The 24,405-nt window shown below is 41.7% G+C and overlaps 1 protein-coding gene across 2 annotated transcripts in view; it reads left to right on the top strand.

The window, feature by feature from the left end:
* znf318 (zinc finger protein 318) overlaps positions 1-24,405 on the top strand; it is a 97,387-nt gene that overhangs the window by 40,979 nt on the left and 32,003 nt on the right. For both annotated transcript variants that reach the window (XM_060848084.1, XM_060848092.1), the window contains exon 3: positions 7,388-8,108. In XM_060848084.1, the coding sequence (XP_060704067.1) occupies positions 7,395-8,108 (714 nt within the window). In that variant the 5' untranslated portion in view covers positions 7,388-7,394. The remainder of the gene's footprint in view (positions 1-7,387; positions 8,109-24,405) is intronic.

Raw genomic sequence — 24,405 nt, 5'->3', positions numbered from 1 at the left:
GCTGAGGGTAAGGCAAAGGGGCATATATGCCTTGGCAAAGCCATCCATATGGATTACACATCTTCCACAGAATGTGCTGCCATGGCGTTGATGTTAGCATTTTCAAGTTCTTAAGACAGAGGTGGTGGAGACCTTGCCCTTGGCCTTTAAACTATTGAAGTTGAACAGCCTGCTGTTGTTTCCGACTTAACATTGAGTTCTTAGAAACGCTGTGTCCAGCAGATATTCATTGCCTCGTTGTCTTTGAACAGTTTTTGTTCGTCTTTAGAGCACAGGATGTTCAGACCACGGTAGCTTTGATCGTATATTGCCTTAGTAGCACTCTTGTATCACTGGCATCTACCAGCTGCTAGATTTCCAAAGGCCTTATCAGTCCACTTTTGTTTTTGAATTCCTTACTCTCTTCTGGACATCAGCCTTAGCTTTGGCGCACAGACCCTCCTTTGATCTTGCACTTCACGTCTTTTTGCTGGTCATACAAGGCTATTCTTGTCTTGGAGATGAGTTGTTTAAGTCCTGATGATTTCTGAACTTGTGCATGAAGGTATTAGTGCTAGTACTGAGAATGGTTGATTTATGCAGACTCCAGTGTTCTCTTGTGTCCTCTGAGTATTTGCGAGGTAGGCTTTTAGTGGGTGAGGCCTGTAGATGTTGTGCAGTGACCATATCATCCAGGCTCTGATTTGAATCTTGACTGGGTTTGCTTCTGAACCCTTTTTCTGTGTATTCTGGTGGACATTGTGGAACAGATAAGGTGTTGATCAGTCCAGCAATCATCTCAACCAATCATAATCCTAATGACATTCACATTCTGCCTGTCTGTGGAGTGAAAAATGATATAATTGATGAGGTGCCATTGTTTTTGAGTGTGGGTGCTTCCAAAATGTTTTGAATTTGTTTTTCTGACAGAAGAATGTGTTTGTGATGGTGAGGTTTTGTGAGAAGGACTCCATTGGAGTGTTTCCAATATCTTCTCTTTCTGTGGTGCTATTCCAAAGGTTGTGGTCTCGACCAGCTCTAGCATTAAAATCTCGAAGAAGAATAATCTTGTTGAGGATCCTTGACAAAAGTATGCCAAGATTGGTATAGAAAGTCTCCTGTACTTCCTCTTCTAAAGCTAAAACTCCATGCGGAAGTACAGAGGAACTTCAATTATCCGAATATCAGATTATCTGGCAAGATGGCAAGGTCCCATTGCTTGGTTAAACTATGTTATCCGGCATTCAATTATCTGGAATTCGATTAATTGAATCAAATACTACCTGCCCGTGTCCTTTGGATCAGCGAGGTTCCTCTGTAGTATATCAGAAGTAGGTATAGCTGGGTAATCAAAGACTGAGAGTTGAGATTAAAGGGGAATTTTCAGGATGGCAACCTACACCTGCTGGAGTGCCAAAAAGATCAATGCTGGGACCATAGTTATTACCAATGTATGTTAATGACTTGGATGTGGAAAATTAATGTACCATAGTCAAATTTGTGGGAAGGTGAGTGCTGATCATGATGCAAAGAGTTAGCAGAGGGACATAGTCTGATATGATACAAACTTGGCAGATGGAATATCATGTGGGAAAATGACGTATTGCACTTTTGCCAGAAGCATAGAGAAGCTGAATATTATTTTAAAGAGAGAATGACTGCAGAAAACTTCAAAGAAGGGTTTGGGAATCCATGTACATAAGTCACAAAAAAGCCAGTATGCTAAATTCAGCAGGTCATTTGAAATGTTAGCTTTTATTTCAAAAGAAATGGTGTATAAATATAGATCTTGCTTAAACTATGCAAGGCATTAGTCAGACCACAGCAGGAATACTATGAACAGTTTTGGTAACTTTATTTGAGGAAAGACATACTGGCATTGGAGGAAATCCATAGAAGGTTGACTAGGTATTTTAATCTCAGGTATGGACAGACTGTCTTCAGAGGAGGAGTTGAATAGATTGGGCCTGCACTCAGTGAAAGACAATTCTTAGAAGACATGACAGGGTAGTTGCATAAAGGTTGTATCTCCTGGTGGGAGAATCTGGTCCCAGTTGGCATAATCTCAGAATAAGTGGTCATTTAGAATTTCTTCTGAGGGTAGAGAATTAGTTGAATACTTTACTGTAAAGGGCTGTAGCAACTGGTTCAGTACATTCAAGGCTGAGATGGACAGATTTTTAATCAGTAAGGGAATCAAGGATTACGAGGAAAAGGCTTGAAGATGGAGTTGAGGGTTATCAGAGAGGCCATGATCTTATTGGATTGCAGAGAAAACTTGATGGGCTCAATGGCCTACTTCTGCCAAGTTATTCTCAGGTTGTAACTTGTAAAATACAATAGCTTGATGTCAGCTGGAGTAGTGTAGAAAGTTCTGTGTGCTGCATTCGAGAAAGCTTCAGAGTGAATTTAGAAAAGATTCTCGAGAATGGTTCCAGGTTTGAGGAATCTCTGTTTTGAAGGTAGCTTGAATAAGTTGGAACTGTGTTTTCAGGGAAGTGAAGGCCTCAGGAAAATTTAAAAGTGTGCAAAATTTTTGGGTGTCGATCAAGGGTAGATTGGAAAAATCATTCCTACTAGTGAATGGATTGAGAGCCATAACACTGCAAGAAATAATAACAGAGTAGGCCATTCGACTCCTTCAGCCTGTTGCGCCAGAAGAAGGATCCCATTGATCCAACATGCCTCAAATCACTTTACAACCTTTTCCAAGAACTTTTAATTCCCATCCTGATCAAGAACCTATCTCGGTCTTAAATATACAAAACGACTTTATCCTCACAACATTCTGTGCCAAGGAGTTCTGAAGACACTGAAACCTTTGAGAGAAGAAATGCCTCGTCATCTCGGTGTTAAATTGGCATCCCTTTATTCTGAGACTATGCCTTCTGGTCCCAGACACATTCAGGTTTGGAAGCATCTTATCAGCATTTACCCTGTAAAGCCTGTTAAAAATCATATATGTTTCAATGCGATCATCTTGCATTCTTCTAACTCCAATGAGTGGAGTCCCAATCTGTTTAACATTATTTGCTCATAAGGCAATTCCTCCATACCAGGTATCATCCCAGTGAACTTGCTGTGCAATGCCCACTATGACAAAATATCTTTCCTTCAATAAGGAGACCAAAAATGATCTCTACTCCAGATGTGCTCTCACCACCACCTTGTAAGCTGCAGTGAGACTTGCCTACTCTTAAGCTCCGACCCCCTTGAAATAAGGGCCAACATTCCATTCGCCTTCCTGATTACCTGCTGCCCCTGTGTGCTAGCTTTCTATGTTTTGTATACACGTATTCTCAAGGTGCCCTGGAGTTTTTCTTCATTGAAGCAATCTTGCTGCAGCTTTGTTCTTCCTTCCAAAATGAATGACTTCACATTTTTGCTTTGAAAGAATACAGATTTAAAGTTACTTCCAAAATTAACAAGAACTAATTCAAAAGGTCTTTTTCATAAAATTGGTAAAGATGTGAAATACACTGCATAACATTGTGATTTGGAGGAGCCGGTGTTGGACTGGAATGGACCAAGTTTAAAAATCACACAACAGGTTATAGTCCAACAGGTTTATTTGGAAGCACTAGCTTTCGGAGCACTGCTCCTTCCTCACGTAGTCGTGGAGCAGGACATTAAAACACAGAATTTATAGTTAAAGATTACAATGTCATGCAACTGAAATGATATATTGAACAAACCTAGATTGTTGTTAAGTTGTTCACCTTTTAGAATGAGTAGCAGGTTTCGGTTCACTAATATGTAGATCCCAGAACTACTGTTAAGTTACATTCTTGAGGTAACTTCAGGTTTTATTTAAAAAAAAGACATCTCCGCTTAGATGATGTATTAAAGGTGTGAGGTTAGAGTCGGCAAGATCTGAATGCAGTACAGAGAAATCAGTAAAGATATATAAGTGGTTCTAGTACTGAATTACTTCAGTTTTGTTGTTAGCTCTGAGAAGTTAGTGCTGTTTCCTCGGAGAAGATAAGGTTGAAAGATTCCAAAGATATTTTCCCATAAAGGGTTCTGCAGAGAGAAAATGTTCACATTGCTGAAAGATGGGACAAAGATTTAAGATAATTGATAAAATCAGCGACATGAGGAAAACCTTAGCAGAGTCAAAGTGTCATGCGGTTTAGAAACAGGCACTTTGGCCCATGATGTCTGTGCTGACCAACAAACATCAAACTATGGTCATCCCATAACCTACTGTGGCCTGGCATTTTTAATGCTCATCCAGATGCTTCTTAAATATTGTGAGCATACCTGCCTCACCCACCCTCTCAGGCAGCAAGTTCCATATACTTACCACACTCTGAATGGAAATTTTTTTGTTCCTCTGATCTCTTCTAAACTAAATACTCCTTACCTTAAACTAGCCCTGTCTGGTCTTAGTTATGTTTGCCATGGGGAAGTCATTCTCACAATTGATTGGTGCCACTGGATCAATGCTGGGTCCACTTCTTTTTGTCATTTATGTAAATGACTTGGACTTGAGCATAAGAGGTGTAGTTAGTAAGTTTGCAGAAGACACCAAAATTATACATGTAGTTGACAGAGAAGAAGGTTACCTCAGATTACAACGGGATCTTGATCAGATGGGCCAATGGGCTGAGGAGTGGCAGTTGGAATTTAATTCAGATAAATGCGAGGTGCTGCATTTTGGGAAAGCCAATCTTAGCAGGACTTATACACTTAATGGTAATGCCTGAGGGAGTGTTGCTGAACAAAGAGACCTTGGAGTGCAGGTTCATAGCTCCTTAAAAGTAGAGTTGCAGGTAGATAGGATAGTGAAAAGGTGTTTAGTATGCTTTCCTTTATTGGTCAGAGTATTGAGTACAGGGGTTGGGAGGTCATGTTGTGGCTGTACAGGACATTGGACAGGCTGTTTTTTTGGAATATTGCATGCAATTCTGGTCTCCTTCCTATCGGAAAGATGTTGTGAAACTTGAAAGAGTTCAGAAAAGATTTACAAGGATGTTGCCAGGGTTGGAGGATTTGAGCTCATGGGCGAGGTTGAATAGGCTGGGGCTGTTTTCCCTGGAGCTTTGGAGGCTGAGGGATGACCTTCTAGACGTTTATAAAATCATGAGGGGCATGGATAGGATAAATAGATAAATAAATTTTCCCTGGGTTGGGGACGTCCAGAACCAGAGGACATAGGTTAAGGGTGAGAAGGGAAAGGTATAAAAGAGACCTATGGGGAAAGATATAAAAGAGACCTAAGGGGTAATTTTTTCACAGAGGGTGGTATGTGTATGGAATGAGCTGCCAGAGGAAGTGGTGGAAGCTGGTACAATTGCAACATTTAAAAGGCATCTGGATGCCTTTTAGAGGAATATGGGTCAGTGCTGGCAAATAGAACGAGATTAGTTTGGGATATCTGGTTGGTATGGACACATTGGACCGAAGGGTCTGTTTCTGTGCTGTACGTCTCTCTGACTCTATCTAATCTGTTAATGGCTCACAATTTTGCATACCCCAATGAGATACCACCTCAGTCACCTCTCCTGTAAGGAAAACAAACGCAGCCTGTTCAGTCTCTCATCACAGCAGTCTCTCTTCTCTCCTTGAGATTTTTCATCCCAGGCAATATACTGGTGAATGTCCTGTCCACCTTCTCCAATGCAGTTGCGTTCTTTGTTCGTGTGGTGACAAGCCTGCATATGTTTGTGGCCTAACCAATAAAGTTGTAATAAGTCTTCGTTGTTCCCACAATCTGTGCCCTGGTTAATGAAGGCATGCATCCTATATCCCTCCTTCACCATCCTGTCTACCTGTGCGGAGACCTTCAGGGATCTATGGCCATGAACACACAGTCCCTTTGTTCTTAGTACTCTCTTGCGACCCACCTTTCATTGTGTATAGGGTTCCCTCATTATCCTTCCCAAAATGCAACACTTTGCATTTATTGAGATTAAATTTCAAACTGGTTGGGATATGGAAAGCGCACCTTCATCTGGAGGAGTCAGATTCAATTGAGGCTTTCAAGAGTGAATTGGAGTATTTATAAGGAAGAATGTGCAGCCAGAAGAAGAATGAAATAATGCTTGGTAAATTGCACCTCTGGATAGTGAAGAGTTGAGAGCATGGTGCTGGAAAAGCACAGCAACTCCGGCAACAATCGAGGAGCAGAAGAATCGACATTTTGGGCAAAAGCCCTTCATCAGGATTCCTGATGCAGGGCTTATGCCGAAATGTCGCTTTTTCTGCTCCTCAGATGCTACTTGACCTGCTGTGCTTTTTCAGCACTACACTCTTGACTCTGATCTCCAGCATCTGCAGTCCTCACTTTCTCCTCTGGAGAGTCAACACTGACAATGGGCAAATGTCCTCTTGCATGCTCTTGTCTGTAAATCTGGCAGTTTTACTTCTATTCTGAAGTACCCGTTAATGATGGAGTTAGAATACATTTTTCTTTTCCATATCTCCTGTGTAAAGTTCTGGAATTCGTAAAGTTCTATCCTAGAATCTCAGAGGGTTCAAATTATTGAAAGCAAACTGACTATTTCACACCCTACTGGCTGTGAGCAGAATCTAATCACTCATTTTGTGGTCTGTAATTTAATTGAATACTTTCTTCTCACGTACAGGTAAAGAACATGTAAAAACAAAAGAAGTGTCACTTCATTAAAAGTAGCATTCTGTATGTTAAATGCTTCTTACATTATCAGTAAATAAGGGTTATGCTTTTTGGTGACATATTAAAATGGAATGTGGGATAATCTAGCAAGTCTACTACTTGCAACCATTTACAAACCTCATCGTCTCAAATTTGAGTCTTTTGAGTTGAAACAAAATTTCAGGATGAGATTATTATTAGCCAGGATATTTATTGAACTTGCCTTAACATTACATACTTTGGAAATGGAACCTTGGTCACATAAATAGTAAGTTCCCAGATTTAATCCATACCATTATCTTCCCTCAACACAAGTACAACAGAAATGGTACAGTTAGTTAGCCTTGGTTAACTAATGAAGTTTGCTTATTATTTAATACTCTCTAGAGATTCTTGTCAATTTTTTGAAAAGAATTGCTGTTCCATTCATGTGGAGGGAAGTGCACAAGCATAGACATTAAAGCAAAACTTCAATGTTGTATTTCCTTAGCTGTAAAGTGTCAGTCAAGACGATGTATCTAGCCTAGAGTTTGAATCCCTTCTGATCTACAATTAACATTGTTAATGCTGAGCCACTTTGATACTTGAATTGTCTTGAGTCTTATACTGCTCTAATTTATCAGTCCCCTTAGGTAAATTCACTACTCTTGGCAGTACTGAATAAGGTTCAGCTTGCCCACAGTTTTGCCATAAACCCTTAGCAGAAGTACGAAGCATCACTTAGGATAGTTAATGTCTCTGTATTTTTCTTACGATTTCTTCCTTGACTTGTTCTTTTATGATCAACAGGGATGAAATGGATGATGGTCTCATTTACAGAATTCCTTTGCAACGATCTTCAAGTGTGCAGGGGAAATATCCAATTCATGATGACCAGACTCAGGGCTATCTAGACATGATACCCTCTGGTGACTCGTTTAAGCGGAGACCTGACTATGGTTTGCCAGGCTTTTCTCACAGACAAGAAGGGCGAAGATCAAGTGAACATGGTGCGGACAAGTTAAAGAAAATTCCTTACCCTCACTCGAGATCTGATGATCGCGGAAGAGATCCTAAACGTTCAAGGCTTGAACATCGTAGCCGCAGTAAGGATCATCATAGCAGAGAGCAACGTAGCCGCAGTCCAGAAAGACACCGGAGTTACAGGGCTAGAAGTTCTGATCAGCGAAGAAGCATCACTCCTCCTCGGAATCCAAGCAACAGTCACGCACAGGAACATTTTCCGTACAGCAAAAGTAAAAATGATGAATTCCGTGAATTGGAAATTGCTCGCAGAAGGAAAGAGCAAGAAGAGAGGATCAGAGCAGAAATGCTACCTCCCCCTCAGCGGGAACTCTCAAACCGTACATACAGTCTATCTGAGCATTTTGATAAGAGTATGTTAGGCATTCAGCAGTCTTCCAGCAGTAGCTATGTTTTACATAGACCTGATGAGGCTCCGCAAATGCCAAAGAAATCTATTCTCAAAAAACGCACAGAACCAGGATTGGAGCCCTCCACTGCAATGCAGGTTTGATCTGCTTCTTTTTAAAAGACTATGATTTGTGTAAGTGCCACCTATGGATGACTTAGAAAAATTTGATGTACTTTAGAAGGGAAGGAAAGCAACAGCCAGTCTCAAAGATGGCTCCTCAGGAAGTCCAAGTGTCGAAAAGGTTTTTCAGACCCTGCCCAGCCATTCTTTATGGCTGATCATCAAGCTCAATACCTTAATCCTGCCCTCCCGTTATATCCTTTGAGCCACAAGAGCTACATCTACTTTCCTACTTCAAAACATAATGTTTTTGCCACAACCATTTTTAGTGGTAGTGAATTCCACAGGCTCATCACTATCTGGGTGGAGAAATTACTCCTCATCTCAGTCTTTTATCCCTTCTTGTTAAACTATGACCTCCTGGTTCTGGACTCCCTCACCCAGTGGAACATCTATCATAGGTACAGGAGTAGCTATTTAGCCATGAGCTTGTTCCACCATTCAGTGAGATCATGGCAGATCTGTGGCCTCATTCCATGTACCCAGCTTTCGTCCATATCCCTTAATAGTTTTGCTTAACAAGACAGTGTTTATCTCTGATTTAAAATTAACCATTTGTCAGGGTTCCAAAACCATGCCACACTTTGTGTAAAAAGTGTCCGAACATCTGTCCTGAATGGTGTGGCCCTAATTGTTAGACTGTGTTTCCTTGTTCTAAAATTGCCAACCAGTGGAAAAAGTTGATTTGTGTTTCACCTGTCTTATCCTTTTAATATCTTGAAGTCTTTGATCAATCATCCCTTAACCTTCAAAATTCTAGAGGAAGCATGTCTAATCTCATTTAGTAGTTAATCCCTAAAATCCAGATATTCTAGTGAACCTATGTTAGATTACTTACTTACTTACTTACAGTGTGAAAACAGGCCCTTCGGCCCAACAAGTCCACACCGACCCTCCGAAGAGCAACCCACCCAGACCCATTCCCCTACATTTACCCCTTCACCTAATACTACAGGCAATTTAGCATGGCCAATTCACCTAACCTGCACATTTTTGGACTGTGGGAGGAAACCAGAGCACCTGGAGGAAACCCACACAGACATGTGGAGAATGTGCAAACTTGACACAGTTGGTTGCCTCAGGCGGGAATTGAACCAGGGTCTCTGGCGCTGAGAGGCAGCAGTGCTAGCCACTGTGCCACCATGCTGCCCACTTAATACTTAATATTGTACTGGTTCCAAAGTCAGTATATCCTTCCTAGGTTGTGATGCTCAGATTTGCTCTCAGTATTCCAAGTGGGGTCTACAATGCAGCATAACTTCTGCACCTTCGTATTTTGGTCCTCTGGATGTAAAGGTCAGCATTGCATTAGTGTTCTCTGTTGTTTTCTGCACTGTGATATTTTAAAGATATACACAGCTAAACTAAGTCTCTTTGGATATCTACTTTATGTACTTTCATGCTGTCTAGAAAGTACCCCCATCTATCATTTTTGTTCAGTCCAGAATGGATAAACTGTCACTTCTTTACGTTGAACTCCATCTGCCACAGTTTTGTCCATTCACTTAGCATAAATTACAACGGGAATTTGATAGACAATCATGTATACTTTCTACATTGCTGCCTGATTTTGTGTTATCAGCAAAAAAAATTATCTATTCAATTATCCAAGTTTGTTTATATATAATGTGAATAATTGAGGCCCTAACACTGGTTTTTGTGGGATACCAATAGTTAAATTCTGCCAATTTGAGTATCAACCCATTGTATCCCTACTTTGTTGCTTGCCACCGATTACTTTCCCAGCAATGTCAATAATTTTCCCTCAGTCTTTGGGCTTATACCTTAGTTAACAGTCTCTATGTGGTACTTTATTAGGTGATTTTTGCAAGTCCGTACAAACAACATCCGTTCTCCCGTCCGCTGTCTTCGTAATCTCTGCAAAAAAAAAATTCAATGAGGTTTGTCAGGCATGACCTACCTGTCATGCATCCACGTTGGCTTGACCTAATTAACTGAAAATTTAAGATTTTCAGTTGCCCCATCCTTGGTTATCAACTCGCATGTCCTCTGGTTTTGGACTTCTCCACCTTAGGAAAAAGACCTTGGCTATCTGATCTATTTATGCCCTACATCATTTTATAAATCTCTATAAAGTCAACCATTAACCTTTGACGCTCTGGGAGGAAAAAGACTCAGCTTATTCAGTCTCTCTTATAACTCAAACTCTCTAGAATCTGAATAAATTCAGCCACAATTGAATGGCAGAACAGATTCGCTGAGCTAAATGGCTTAATTTATGCTCCTGTATCTTATGGTCTAAATCTTTTCTGCATCTTCTTAAGTTTGACAACATGGTTCCTATAGAAGGACAACCAAAATTGTGTACCCATGAGAAGTCCCCCACTCCTCCTAAACTGCAGTGAAAATTATCCTAACTGACTGACTCTCTCTTCTTTCAATCTTGCCATTCCAGGAATCAATCTGGTAAACCTTTGTTGCAGTTCTCTGTTGCTAAAACGTGCTTCTAAGATAAGGAGATCAAAATTGCACACAGTATTCCAGGAGTGACCTCATCAATGCTCTGTATAATTGAAGCAGGGCATTCTTCTTCCTGTATTCAAATCCTTTTGCTATGAAAGTCAATATTTAGTTTGTCTTCCTTTATTGCCTGCTGCATTTGGGGGTTGGGGTTTAGTCATAATCCACTGAACATACAGTTAGAACCTGGAATTGATCACTGAGGGCTGGAATGCAATGGGGAGTGAGTAACCATCCAGTTGAAGGCACCTTGGTCAGACCCCAATTGGGGTAGTATGGTCTGGACACCACCTCAAGAAAGATATTTTGGCTCCTGGAGAAGTCCAGTATAAATTCACTTTGATATTACAGGGGTGAAAATGCTTAAAGTAACAGGGCAGGTGATGTTCAGTTTCTTTGAATTTAGATTAAACTAAGATCTAATTGAAGTGTTAAAATAACTTTATACAGTGAATAATAACTGTTTGCTTTGTTGACGGAATCCAGATTTAGGGATGATAATTTTAACATTACAGCCAGAGTTTTCAGCAATGACATGAAGAAGCACTTCGCCATGTAAAGGATAGTGGAAATCTGTACCAGCCTTGCCCAAAAAAGGCTTGAGTATTGGGTTGATTGCAATTTTAATCTTGAAAATATCACCATTTTTGTTTGATAGGAATGATCATAAGATATAGGAGCAGAATCGGCAATTTGGTCTGTTGAATTTGCTCTGCCACTTGAGCATGGCTGATGTGTTACTTAATCCCATTCTCCTGCCTTCTCTCTGTAACCATTGAATGCCTTACCAATCAAGAGTGTACCCGTCTCTATCTTAAATGTACTCGAAGACTTGGCCTCCACAGCTTTCTATGGCAATGAGTTCCACAAATCCTCCATCCACTAGTTGAGGAAATTCCTTCTAAGCTTGATTCTAAAGGATTGTTCCTTCACTCTTAGGCTGTGCCCTTGGGTCCTAGTCTCTCTCACTGGGGGAACATTTTCTCCATGCCCCCACGAACCAGGCTTCTCAGAATTCTTGAAGTTTCAAAGAGATTCCCTCTCCTTGTTCTAAACTCCATTGCGTACAGACCCAGATTCCTCAACTACTCCTCCTGTGACAAGCCATCATTCCCAGGGTCATTCTTGCAGACCTCTCTGGACCGCTTCCAAGGCCATCGCATCCTTCCTTAATTATGAGACCAAAAACTGCTCTCCACATGTCTGGTCTGACCAGACCCTTATAGTATATCTCTGCTTTTGTATTCTAGCCCTTTCGAAATGAATGTTGACATTCTATTTGCCTTCCTAACTGCCAAATGAACCTGCACATTAAGAGAATCCTGAACTTGGACTGCTTAGTCCCTTTGTTCTTCAGATTTCCAAACCCTTCCATATTTCAAAGTAGTCTATGTCTCTCTTCTTCCAACCAAAGTGTGTTTCCTCACATGTTAAACTAAGTTGTATAAATTGAGATATAGAGCAAAGATTATTTCTTTGAATATTGGAAAACCGTTGAAGGGTTGTATGGTATCCTTGCTCTTAAAACTGCATGTGTATGGTGAATATTGATGTAGCGACTGACAGCCACCCTCCCATACCAGTCTTTCGTCAGTGTCTTGTGCCAGAGAGTAAGTTTAACAACTGTCGAGTATGTTTAAACAGAGAGTCATGCAAACGTGTGTGTTAGGAACATAAGTAGGCTGTATGTCTCTCTGGACTGGTGCACCTGCTTGTAGTCACTTTTAATTATCATAAAATCTATCTGGTGCACTGTCCTTAGGGAATAAAGTTGACAATCTTACCTGATCTTGCGTACTTTTGGGCAGCTCAGTGGTTAGTACTGCTGCCTCAGTGTTGGAGGCTGGATTTGATTCCTGTCTTGGGCAACTGTCTGTGTAGAGTTGGCAGATCTTCTCTGTGTCTGCTTGGGTTTCCTGTGGTGCTGTTGTTTCCTCCATTCAAAAATATGCAGAAGAGGTGGATAAGCCATACTAAATTGCACATATTGTTCAGAATTGTGCGGGCTAGGTGGTATAGCCATGATAAATACAGGGTTGTAGGTATAGGGTAAGGTCGTGGATCTGAGTGCGATGCTCTTTAGACTCAATGGGCTGAATGGCTTGCTTCCACACTGTAGGGATTCTATGATTCTATGTTAGGGTTTCTATTTTCGGCTTATGGGTGACTTATCTCTCCACCCTGGAGGCTCCCTGCCTCTATTCCTGATGAAGGGCTTTTGCCCGAAACATCGATTTTCCTGCTCCTCAGATGCTGCCTGACCTGCTGTGCTTTTCCAGCACACTCTAACCTTAACTCTGGTTTCCAGCATCTGCAACCCTCACTTTTGCCTTTCTATTTTAGGCCTACATCAATGTGGCTGACTCTTCAGTGCCCTCTGGATAACTAATGGTGAGCAATACCCACATCCCACGAATCAATTTAATAGCAAAGAAAAAACACCATACCTCAGTTCTCCAGTCTCTTTCCATTTCAGTAATATGTTGCCTTTGTGTTCTTTCTCTAAGTACACAAGTTCACATTTCAACCGCCCACTTTTTATTTACTCAGTCAGCGATGTACAATCCTTTACAGTCTCCTTATGTCCTCTTCACAACATATTTTCCAACTTATATTTGTATCATCAAAATTAGCAATGTATATTATGCCTCTTATGCCCACCTTCTGACTCCTATGAGCCAGTGAGTCATCTCTCCACACTAGTATTTTACTATATATGTTACAAACTCTTACTTTGTGTTGTACGCCTTGGCATGGAACTTTGTCAAATCTCTGGGAATCTCAGTATGTTACATTTACTGGTTCTCCCTTATCTCTCTTGCTTGTTAGTTCCTCAAAGATCTCTAATAAATTAGTCAATTGTGATTTTCTTTCACAAACTATTGACTATATTTCATTGCACTAAGATTTTTTTAAGTGCCTTCTTATAGTCACTTTTAAAAATAGATTGTGGAATTTTTCTTACAACAGATCAAATGCTAACCGGCCTCTTAATTTCTGCTTTCTGTCTGTTTTTATTGAATAGAGGAGTTACATTTGCTGTTTTTTTAGTCTGATTAGATTTCAGAATCTAATGTAAGATTAAGTACGATGCATCTACAAGCTCAGCATCAACTTCTTTTCAGATCTTTGGACGAAGCCAGCCAGGGCCAGGAGACTCGCCCATGCTGACCAAGTGTTACATAAAAACATAAAAATTTAGAGCAGGAATAAGTCATTCGGCCCTTTGAGCCTACTCCACCATTCGTTATGATGGCTGATCAATAGCCTGTTCCTGTTTTTCCCATCATATCCTTTGATCCTTTTAGCCCCAAGTGTTATATCCAACTCCTTGAAAACATACAAAATATTGGCCTCAACTCCTTTCCATAGTAGTGAATTTTATAGGGTTAGTACTTTCTGGGTGAAGACATTTCTTGTCTCAGTCGTAAGTAATTGGCCCCCTGCCCTTTGTTCTGGACTTGACCACTATTGCGAACATTATTACCGCATCTACCTTACCGAGTCCAGTTCGAATCTTCTAGGTTTCTGTGGTCCTCCCTTCATTTTACTGAACTCCAGCAAATGTAATCTTAATCATTTCAACCTCTCAGTATACATAAGTCCTGCCATCCCAGGAATTGAGCAAGTAAACCTTAGCTGCATTCCTCAGTAAAGGAGACCAGAACTGTATACAGTATTCAAAGTGTAGTATAACCTAGGTCCTCTCTAATTGCAGCAAAATGATCCTGCTCCTGTACTCATGCTTTCACTATCATGGCCATGCCTTCCTGACCACCTGCTGCTCCTAGATGCTTACCCTCAGCCACTGGTACACGAGGAAGCCCAGATCTTGTTGCATATCCCCCCCTCTCAATTTATTGCAATTCAGATAGTCTGCCTTCCTGTTTTTGCTCAAACTTATCTGCATTATTCTGCATCTACTCACACAGCTTGCCCAAATCACACTGAAGCATCATTGCATTCTTCTCATAGCCCGCCTTACCATCCCGTTGGCAGACAATAATGTAGTGTAAGCTGAGTCTGATCCTTTTAATCAATGATCAGGACTCACTTCCTTCGCACTTTTGGAGAGGGATTTAAAGAAGAGTCTTGAGTCCCATGTTCAGTAGCACAAATCAGTCTTTATTCAGAGCTCCTTTACCATGTGTGGGAGAGATTAGAGACCAGTCCAAAGTTGCACCCTCAATCACAGCTCAGATCAGAGATCAGTGACACTACCTTTTCCAATAATGTACAGGATATTCATTCATACACTTTACAATGGTTCAATGCAACATTGACATTGGTGCTTGCCACATCCCCTCTAATCTACACATCCAATCCTGCGAATACGCAATCAATGATAGACAACTTCATGGTCTGCCTCAGATCCTCCCATCATCTTATGATGCTTGCTAGACTCCCTAATACACGGGCTATTACTTAGGTTGTTGCAATTATTGACCACATTCCAACACTCTGTAGTCCCTTCCTGGTTATTTCCGAGTCGCACTGTATATTTATTATTAATAACTTCTGAAATTCGGTCATGAAATTTGTGTCCCTTGCTGATCTTAGGACAGAAGATTAAAAGGATCTGAAATGTTAACTTTGATTTCTCTTCACAGGTGCTGCCAGCCCTGCTGCACTTTTCAAGCAACTTTTGTTTCTGTTTCAGGTTTACAGCATCTGCAATTCTTTCAGTTTTTACATGAAAAAGATGTTAATTTCTACCAATTGTTAGAGTATTTGTAATATCAGTTCTAATATAAAGTTACTTATAAAGTTAAACAGCTTGATGATGCAAGACAGAGGGTGGTGGTAGTGGAGGGTTGTTTTTCAGACTGGGGCCTGTGACTAGCAGTGTGCCACAGCGATCGGTGCTGGGACCACTGTTACTAGTCATTTATGTAAATGATTTTGAGAATTTAGGAGGCATGGTTAGTTAGTTTTTGAATGACACCAAGATCGGTGGTATAGTGGACAATGAAGAAGGGTATCTGGAAATGCAACAAGATGTTTATCAACTGAGCTAGTGGGTTGAGGAATGGCAGATGGAGTTTAATTTAGAAAAATGCAAGACATTCCATTTTGGTGGGTCAAACCAGGGCAGGACTTAGACAGTCAATTGTAGGGTCTTGGGGAATGTTATTGAACAAGGAGATCTGGGGGTGCAGTTTCATTGATACTTGAAAATGACAGGTAGACAGGGTGGGAAAGAAGGCTTTCAGCATGCTTGCTTTCATTGTTCAGAGTGTGGAGGATAGGAGTTGATCTTCTTGTTGCAGCCGTACAAAACATGGGTGAGGCTACACTTTGAGCACTGTGTCTCTACAATCCCTGCAGTGTGAAACAGGCTCTTTGGCCCAACAAGTCTACATGCACCCTTTGAAGAGTAACCTATCCAGATCCATTCTCCAACACTATTATCCTGTGTTTACCCCTGACTAATGCACCTAACCTATCTGTCCCTGAACACTGGGCAATTCACCTAACCTGCATATCTTTGGATTATGGGAGGAAACCAGAGTACCCGGAGGAAGACCACGCAGATACTGGGAGAATGTCCAAACTCTTCACAGACAGTCACCCAAAGCTGGATTCAAACCTGGATCCCTTGTGCTGTGAGGCAGCTGTGCTAACCACTGAGCCACCGTGCTGCTCATGGTTAGGGTTGCCCTACTAGACAAAGGATATTATTAAGCTCGAAAGATTGTAGAAACAATTTACTGGGATGTTACCTGGACTAGAATGTTTGATTATAAGGAGGCATTGGATGGGCTGGGACTTTTTTCTCTGGAGTGTGGGCAGAGGGGTGACCTTCGAGAGATCTGTGGAATTATGAGGGGCATGGATAAGGTAATAGCCAGCAGCTTTTTCCTCATGATAGGCGAGTCTAAAACTGCAAGGCATAGGTTTGAGATGAGAGGGGAGATATACAAGGGTGTCCAGAGGAGCAATTTTTTCATACAGAGTTGTGAGTGTCTGGAACAGGCCGCCAGGTAGTGGTGGGAGTGACTACAGTTTCATCATTTAAGAAACATTTAGACAGGTACATAGATGGGGTAGGTATGGAGGGATATGGACCAAAAGCGGACAAATGAGACGAGTTGAATTGTGAAAACTGGGCGCCGTGGACAGGTTGGGCCGGAGGGCCAACTTCCATGCTGCAGACCTCTATGACTCTAATTAATACGATGATTCTGTGACAGAGTTAACAATTTCCCTTTTATCCAACTTGCGAAGCAGCAGTTGTTTGTTCTCTTGCGGTCATAGTGAACTTGTTTCATATTGTTTCTTCTCCTCTTGCTGTGTTATTTGTCTCTTAGTACTCTGAGGTTATCTTGTTGTACCTTTTTGTTATTCTGATTTGCTGATGGAGTAAAAAGTTTCTTAACAGCATTTATGGAAACTAGTCTCTTCATTCAAGACTAACTACATTCTGAAATTTAATTCCTCAATATCTAATAAATTTAAACTTCTGTTATGGTACATGAAGTGCCTATTCTAGTACATAATATAATTATTTTAAAAGCCTGATTTTGCCTCGGTCAAGCTTTCCCTTTCTATTTCATGTAAAAATTGGAGTTTCAAATCAAATGGTTTTCATCCAAGCTGCCTTATCAGAGTCTTAGTGTGTGCATTCTCGTCCCATCTCAGGAAGACTCAAATATTTTGTTGTGTGTCTGTGAAGGCCATGATTTGAGCTGTGTGAAATGCTGCATCAGCTAAAGTTTCCCTTGATAATCATATGTCTCATAATCCCTTGAGAAACAGCCACCGCATTGGGGATTTTCTACTGACCCCCTAATAGCAGTAGAGAGATTGAAGAACTCATAGACTGGCAGAATTTGGAAAAATGCAGATATAGCAGGATTGTTGTTATGGGTGATTTCAATTTTCCCAATATTGACTGGAACCTCCTTAGTGCAGATGGTTTGGATGGAGCAGTTTTTGTCAGGTGTGTTCAGGAGGGTTTCCTTACTCAGTATGTAGACAGGCTGTCGAGGGGACAGGCCATTTTGGATTTGGTGCTTGGCAATGAGCCAGGACAGATGTCAGATCTTGCAGATGGAGAACACCTTGGTGTCAGTGATCACAACTGCCTCACATTTAGCAGAGCCTTGGAGAGGGAGCAGAGCAGTTACCAAGGGAAGATATCTAATTGGGGAAAAGGAAATTATGACGCTATCAGACAGGAGTTGCGAAGTACAGACTGGGAGCAATTGTTCCACAGAAAGGGCACAGCAGACACATGTGGAGACTGTTTAAGGAGCAGTTGTTGCAAGTGATGCATGAATTTGTTCCTCTGAGACAGGTAAGAAGGGGTAAGGTTAAGGAGATTTGGATGACAAGAACAGAGAAGCTTCTCGTCAAAAGGAAGAAGGCAGCTTACGTAAGGTGAAGGAAGCAAGGATCTAGCACAGCGTTAGAGGATTTCAGGCTTGCTAGAAAGGAACTCAGAAGTGGACTGAGGAGAGCCAGGAGGGGACATGATAAAGGCTTGGTAGGAAGGATTGTGGAAAACCCAAAGACATTTACTCATATGTGAGAAATAAGAGAAGGATCAGGGAGAAGATAGGGCCAATCAGGGATAGCGGAGGGAACTTGTGCGTGGAGTCTGAGCGGATGGGGGAAATCCTAAATGAGTTTTTTGCTTCAGTTTTCACTAAAGATAGGGACCTTGTTATGAAGGAGCTGGGATACAGGCTTGAACAGATCAAGATTGATGAAGTTGATGTGCTGGACATTTTGGCAAACATTAAGATTGATAATTCTTCGGAGCCAGACCAGATTTATCCTAGGTTGCTCTGGGAGGTGAAGAAGGAGGTTGCTAAGCAGTTAGCGAAGATCTTTGCTTCCTCACTCTCCACGGGAGTCGTACTGGAGGATTGGAAGGAGGCGAATGTTGTTTCTCTTTTTAAGAAGGGTAAAAGTGAAATCCCTGGCAATTACAGACCAGTCAGTCTTATTTCTGTGGTCAGCAAGACTTTGGAAAGAATTCTGAGGGATAGGATTTATGGCTATTTGAAAAAGCATAGCATGATTAAAGGCAGCATGGCTTTGTGAGGAGCAAGACATGCCTCACAAATCTTATCGAGACAGGTTGCTGAAGGTCAAGCAGTGGATGTGGTGTATATTGACTTCATCAAGGAATTTGATAAGGTTCCCCATGGTAGGCTCAATCATAAAGTCAGGAGGAAGAGGATACAGGGAGATTTGGCTATCTGGATTCAGAAGGTGGTTGTAGATGGAAAGTATTCTGCCTGGGGGTCAGTGGTGAGTGGTGTCCAGCAGGGCTCTGTTCTTGGGCCTCTGCTCTTTGTAGTTTTTATAACTGACTTGGATGAGGAGGTTGAGGGGTGGGTTAGTAAATTTGCAGATGACACAAAGGTTGGAGGTGCCGTAGATGGAATCAAGGGCTATTGCAGGCTGCAGCGTGACATAGACAGAATGCAGAGCTGGGCTGAGAAATGGCAGATGGAGTTCAACCTGGATAAATGCAAAGTGATACATTTTGGAAGGTTGTACTCGAATGCTGAACATAGGATTAAAGACAGGATTCTTGACAGTGTAGAGGAGCAGAGGGATCTTGGTGTTCAAGTACATAGATCCTTCAAAGTTGCCACCCAAGTGGATAGGGTTAAGAAAGCATATGGTGTTTTGGCTTTCATTAACGGCAGATGAGTTTAAGAACCGCGAGGTTTTGTTACAACTCTACAAGTCCCTGGTGAGGCCACACTTGGAATATTGTGTCCAGTTCTGGTCGCCCTACTATAGAAAAGAAACGGAAACTTTGGAGAGGGTGCAAAGAAGGTTTACCAGGATGCTGTCTCGACTGGAGGGCTTGCTTTATGAAGAGAGGTTGACTAAGCTCGGACTTTTCTCTCTGGAGAGGAGGACGAAGAGGGGTGACCTGATTGAGATATACAAGGCAATGAGAGGCATGGATATCGTCAACAGCCAGAGACATTTCCCCAGGCCAGGATTGACTGGTACGAGGGGTCATAGTCTTAAGACATTTGGAGAAAGGTATAGAGGGATGTCAGAGGTAGGTTCTTTACGCAGAGAGTTGTGAATGCATGGAATGTGTTGCCAGCAGCGGTGATGGAAGCAGAGTCATTAAGGACATTTAAGCAACTGCTGGGCATGCACATGGATAGCAGTGAGTTGAGGGATGCGTGGGTTAGGTTATTGTATTTTAGATTAAGATTAATCCTCGGCCCAATATCGTGGACCAAAAGGCCTGTTGTGTGCTGTACTTTTCTATGTTCTATGTTCTAAATTCAGTGGTAAAAGGAAGGCAAATGGTCTGTTGGCCATCATTTCAAAGAGAATAATGTGCGACAGTGCTAGTGTCCTTACCCCTGCATTAGGAGGCCCGCATTCAAGACCCACCTGCTCCAAGGTGTATAAGAAACTCTCTGAACAAGTTGAGTAGAAAGATATAGTGTATGAAAATAGCCAAGTCTTGCTAAAACTGTCAAAGGCACGAGTGTGATATCTGAAGAGAGGTTGAATACAGGAACGAGCAGTAGGAGTAGACATTCAAACCTTTGAGCCTACTGTGTCATTTGATATGATCATCGTCTATCTCAGTGCCATCTTCCCACTTCCTCTCCATACTCCTTGATGCCTGTAATTCTGAAAATTAAATATACTCAACAATCCACAGCCTTCAGTGTGGGAGTGAATTCCATAGGTTGACCACCCTGAGTGAGTAAATGTTTCCTTATCTCAGTCTGAAATGGTTTGCCTTCTGTTTTCAGACTGTGATCCTTGGTTTTCGAATCTCCAACCAAAGGAAACATCCTCCTTTCATCTAGAACAAAAACAGAAATTGTTGGAGAAACTCTGCTGGTCTAGCAGCATCTTTCAGGAGAAAATAGCATTAACGTTTTGAGTCTGTTAACTCTTCACCTTCCTTCCATCTGGTCTGTCTAACCCTGTTAGGGTTTAAAATGTTTTGCTCATTGTTGTGGTTCTGTTTGCAGCGCTGGGAATTTCTCTCAAACTTTGTTTTGCTCAGATTCCCTCTCGTTTGTCTAAACTCTGGTAAATAGTGGTTGAGTTGACCCAGTCATTGCTTAATTGATAGTCCTGCCATCTTCAGCATCAGACCAGTGAACCTTCACTGCATTCCCTTCATGAAAAATATATTCTGTCATGGGTAGGGAGATCAAAACCATACAGTATTCCAGGTGCGGTCTTAGCAACGCCCTGTCCAACTGTAGTAATCCTACCTCTGAACTCAACTGCTCGAGCAATGAAGGCCAGTACACCATTTACCATCGTTACTGTTTGCTGCATCGACCTATTTATTTTCATTAACTGATGTACAAAGACATTCCTGATCACTTTTTACATCTACATTTCCCAGTAATCATATTTGGCAGGATCACAGAACATTGATGGCACAAAAGGAAGCCAATGTCCTGTCTTTTCCCCATATTTATGTACATTTCTATCCAAATAATCATCAAGTGTTTTCTTGAATGCCTCGATTGAACCTACCTCCATATTTCCAGGCAGTGCATTCCACACCCTAATTACTCATGTGGCATCAGCTTGGTTTCTCCATTACAGGTAGACAATCCTTTATCCGAAATCCCAAAAGCACCGAAATCCGATGTTTGTTTCTCATTAACAAGGTTGTTTGGCGTGCAAACAATTAACCCAACTCCAACTCGATGTGCGTCGATGCAACATGGGGCATAACCCAGCACTGGCAGGCATCAGTTCTGTCTCAGGTTCATAGTATTCACCAGTTCTGTCTCAGGTTCTGCGGTTTGGTAAGGTTTTTTTTCATTCCACCGTGAAACTGTCACTTATTCCGAAATCAAAAAAATTCCGAAAACCAGCTGGTCCAGAGGTTTTCAGATAAAGAATTGTGTACCTGTACTCGTTGAGTGATATTACCATGAGGCCATGACCCCCTCACAAAATAATACATGTCTGGCTTTGATTTGTCCTGTGCAATGAATAATACTTTTTTCTAAAATGTTGGGTTGTTAGTTGAAGTTAGTTCATTGGAGTTAGTTGAATCAGAGGAGATCTTGATTCCTCAGACGCTTGACAGCGTAGATGAGGAACGGTTGTTTCGTCTTTTGGGAAAGTCTCAGACCAGAGGGCCTAGTCTCAGAGTAAGTTGTCGCCTGTTTGAGACAGATGAAGAATAAATGTTCTCTCAAGTAGTGAATCGCTGAAATGTTTTACTGCAGAGGGATATCAGAGCTGGGTTGTCAAGTATGTTAAAGAATAAGATGGACAGGTTGTTTTCATCAGTAAGGGAATCCAGGTTTATTGGGGATGAGTCAGGAAAGTGAATTGAGGATTATCACATCAGCCATAAGCTTCTTGAATGGCATAGCAGAATCGATCGTCAGAATGGCCTATTCTGCTGCTCCATCTTGTGGTCTGTCATTGGGAAGGTCTAACTGCCCTGGCAGAATCTAAACTGAACATCAGTGACATGTTATTCCTTTGCAAATCAATAACATCTTTGATGACTTGTCTGATCATCGAAAGTAGAATTATAGGATCGTAATTGGGCGACTGTTTTTCCTTTCTTGCAGAGGACATAATGCTTTACTTTTCCACAATGTGTACATGCAAGTGTTGCAGCTTGGCCTGGTTGGGTCATTAAGTTCTGACATACAAATGGCTGGTACTCGCGCCAGAATGTTGTCTTTGCACTCCTCTGTGCCTTCGTTCGTTTACAGAGGAACATAAAAAATAGGAACAGTCGTAGGCCATTCAGCCCTTTGAGCTTGCTCCACCATTCAGTATGATTATGGTTCATCATCCAATTCCCCCATTCCCATTTTTGCTGCATATCCTTTGACACCTCTAGCCCTGAGAACTGTTATTGATCTCTTTCTTGAAAATATTTAATATTTTGGCCTGAACTGCTTTCTGTGGTAGAAATTTCCATAGTCTTATCATTCTCTTGGTGAACAAATTTCTTGGTATCACATGGTTAGAATCGAATTGTTGGAAGATTGGCTGGATATCCTGCAAGGAGGTGGAGATGGATCATCCATGTGACACTTGTTGATGAAGATGGATTGAAAAACACAAGGTCTGTGCAGTAGTGATTCCTTCCGAAATCTATCGTGGACAGACTTATTTGTGCGAGGTATACTGGTCATGATAAAGAAGCTTTTTTTCCTTTTATTTCTTCACTTGCTACTTATCACAGACCTAATCTGAACGTAGAAAATAGAAGCAGGAGGAGTCCATTCAGCCGTTTGAGCTCCACCATTCACTATGGTCATGGCTGATTATAAACTCAGTACTCTGTTCCCATTTTGTCCCATACTCTTTCATCCCTTTAACCTTAAAAGTTATGTCTAACCCATTCTCAAAAATGTTCAATGTTTTGACCTCAATTCCTTTCTGTGTATGGTATCAATGTCCTTTTAAATTTGCCACTCTCAGTGCTTCTTTAAGTGGTGTTCAACATGGACATGCACTGGTTCGTCAGCTGAGGGGGCATAGCAGGCGGTAATGAGATTTTGTTGCCCTTGTTTGATAGGATGCCATAAGATTTAGTGATGTCTGGAGTTATTGTTGAGAATTCTGTGAATGCAACTTCTGCATATCATTGTTGCAATTTATTACTAAGTGGGCTCACTGTAGTAGTTTAAATAGGTCTTCTGATTGCTTTACTATTTTTTCTCAAGTATTACTGTATGTTGCAACATTGTCCAAATAAACTATCCTGTTAGCTGCGGAGACTTTGCCTTGATTCATAAGGCTTTGGAATGTAGCTGGCAATTTTAAACACAGCCTCGTTTGACATTGATATTTGACATTTGGTGTAACAAAAACTGTTATACTTAACTTTTGCTGTTAATGGTACTTGCCAACACCCTTTAAGACCACCCTGAGGGGTGATAGATGTAGGACAGATGTCAGAAGTAGTTTCTTTACTCAGAGAGTAGTAAGGGTATGGAATGCTTTGCCTGCAACGGTAGTAGATTCGTCAGCTTTAAGTACATTTCAGTCGTCATTGGACAAGCATATGGACTTGCATGGAATAGTGTAGGTTAGATGGGCTTCAGATTGGTATGACAGGTCGTTGCAATATCAAGGGCCGAAGGGCCTGTACTGTGCTGTAATGTTCTATGTTCAATAGATAAATCATAATAACAAATGGATTACTGCCAAACCAATCTACACCATCTTCCAGTTGGGGAGTTGTATTTGAATCTGACTTTATTATTAATTTTTCTGTATCCTACGCAGAATCTCATTGACCCATCTGGTTCACGAACCAACACCATTGGTGAACTTGAAATACAGAGGAACTTCAATTATCTGAACGTGATGGGCGGGCATTATTTCATTCAGATAATTGGTTATTCAGTTAATTCGTTCAGGAAACTAGGCAGTAGCGCACCGCAAGCGAACTCCTGCCCCCCACCCAAAAACCCTGTTCAACATCACTCCCCCCCCCCCCCCCCCCCCCCCCCCACGCCCCCAAACCTGTCCAACACCACCCTCCCCCCAAACCCCATCCAACACCCCCACCCTGGCCTGCACCCTGTGCACCCCTGTCCACCCTGCCCCCTCTCCGGGGCAGCCAGACTGGACAGCAACAATAAGACTGCTGCTGCTTCCACCTTTTGGGGGAGAGTGTCTCCAAATAGCATGTGCACACGCATGCTTCCACACCTTTTTGCCCTATACAGGATAATGTTGGAGAGGTTACCTGGGGAAGGAGGGTTTAGGGTACACGCCTGTGTAGAACCCCAAGGAAAGTGTATGGAGAGAAGGTGGAGGGTCAGTCATTTGGGGATGGTGC

This window comes from Hemiscyllium ocellatum, chromosome 3, assembly GCF_020745735.1.
Source record: "Hemiscyllium ocellatum isolate sHemOce1 chromosome 3, sHemOce1.pat.X.cur, whole genome shotgun sequence".
Lineage (NCBI taxonomy): Eukaryota > Metazoa > Chordata > Chondrichthyes > Orectolobiformes > Hemiscylliidae > Hemiscyllium > Hemiscyllium ocellatum.
The sequence above is the reverse complement of the archived record's forward strand: the minus strand, read 5'-3'. Positions and strand labels throughout refer to the sequence as shown.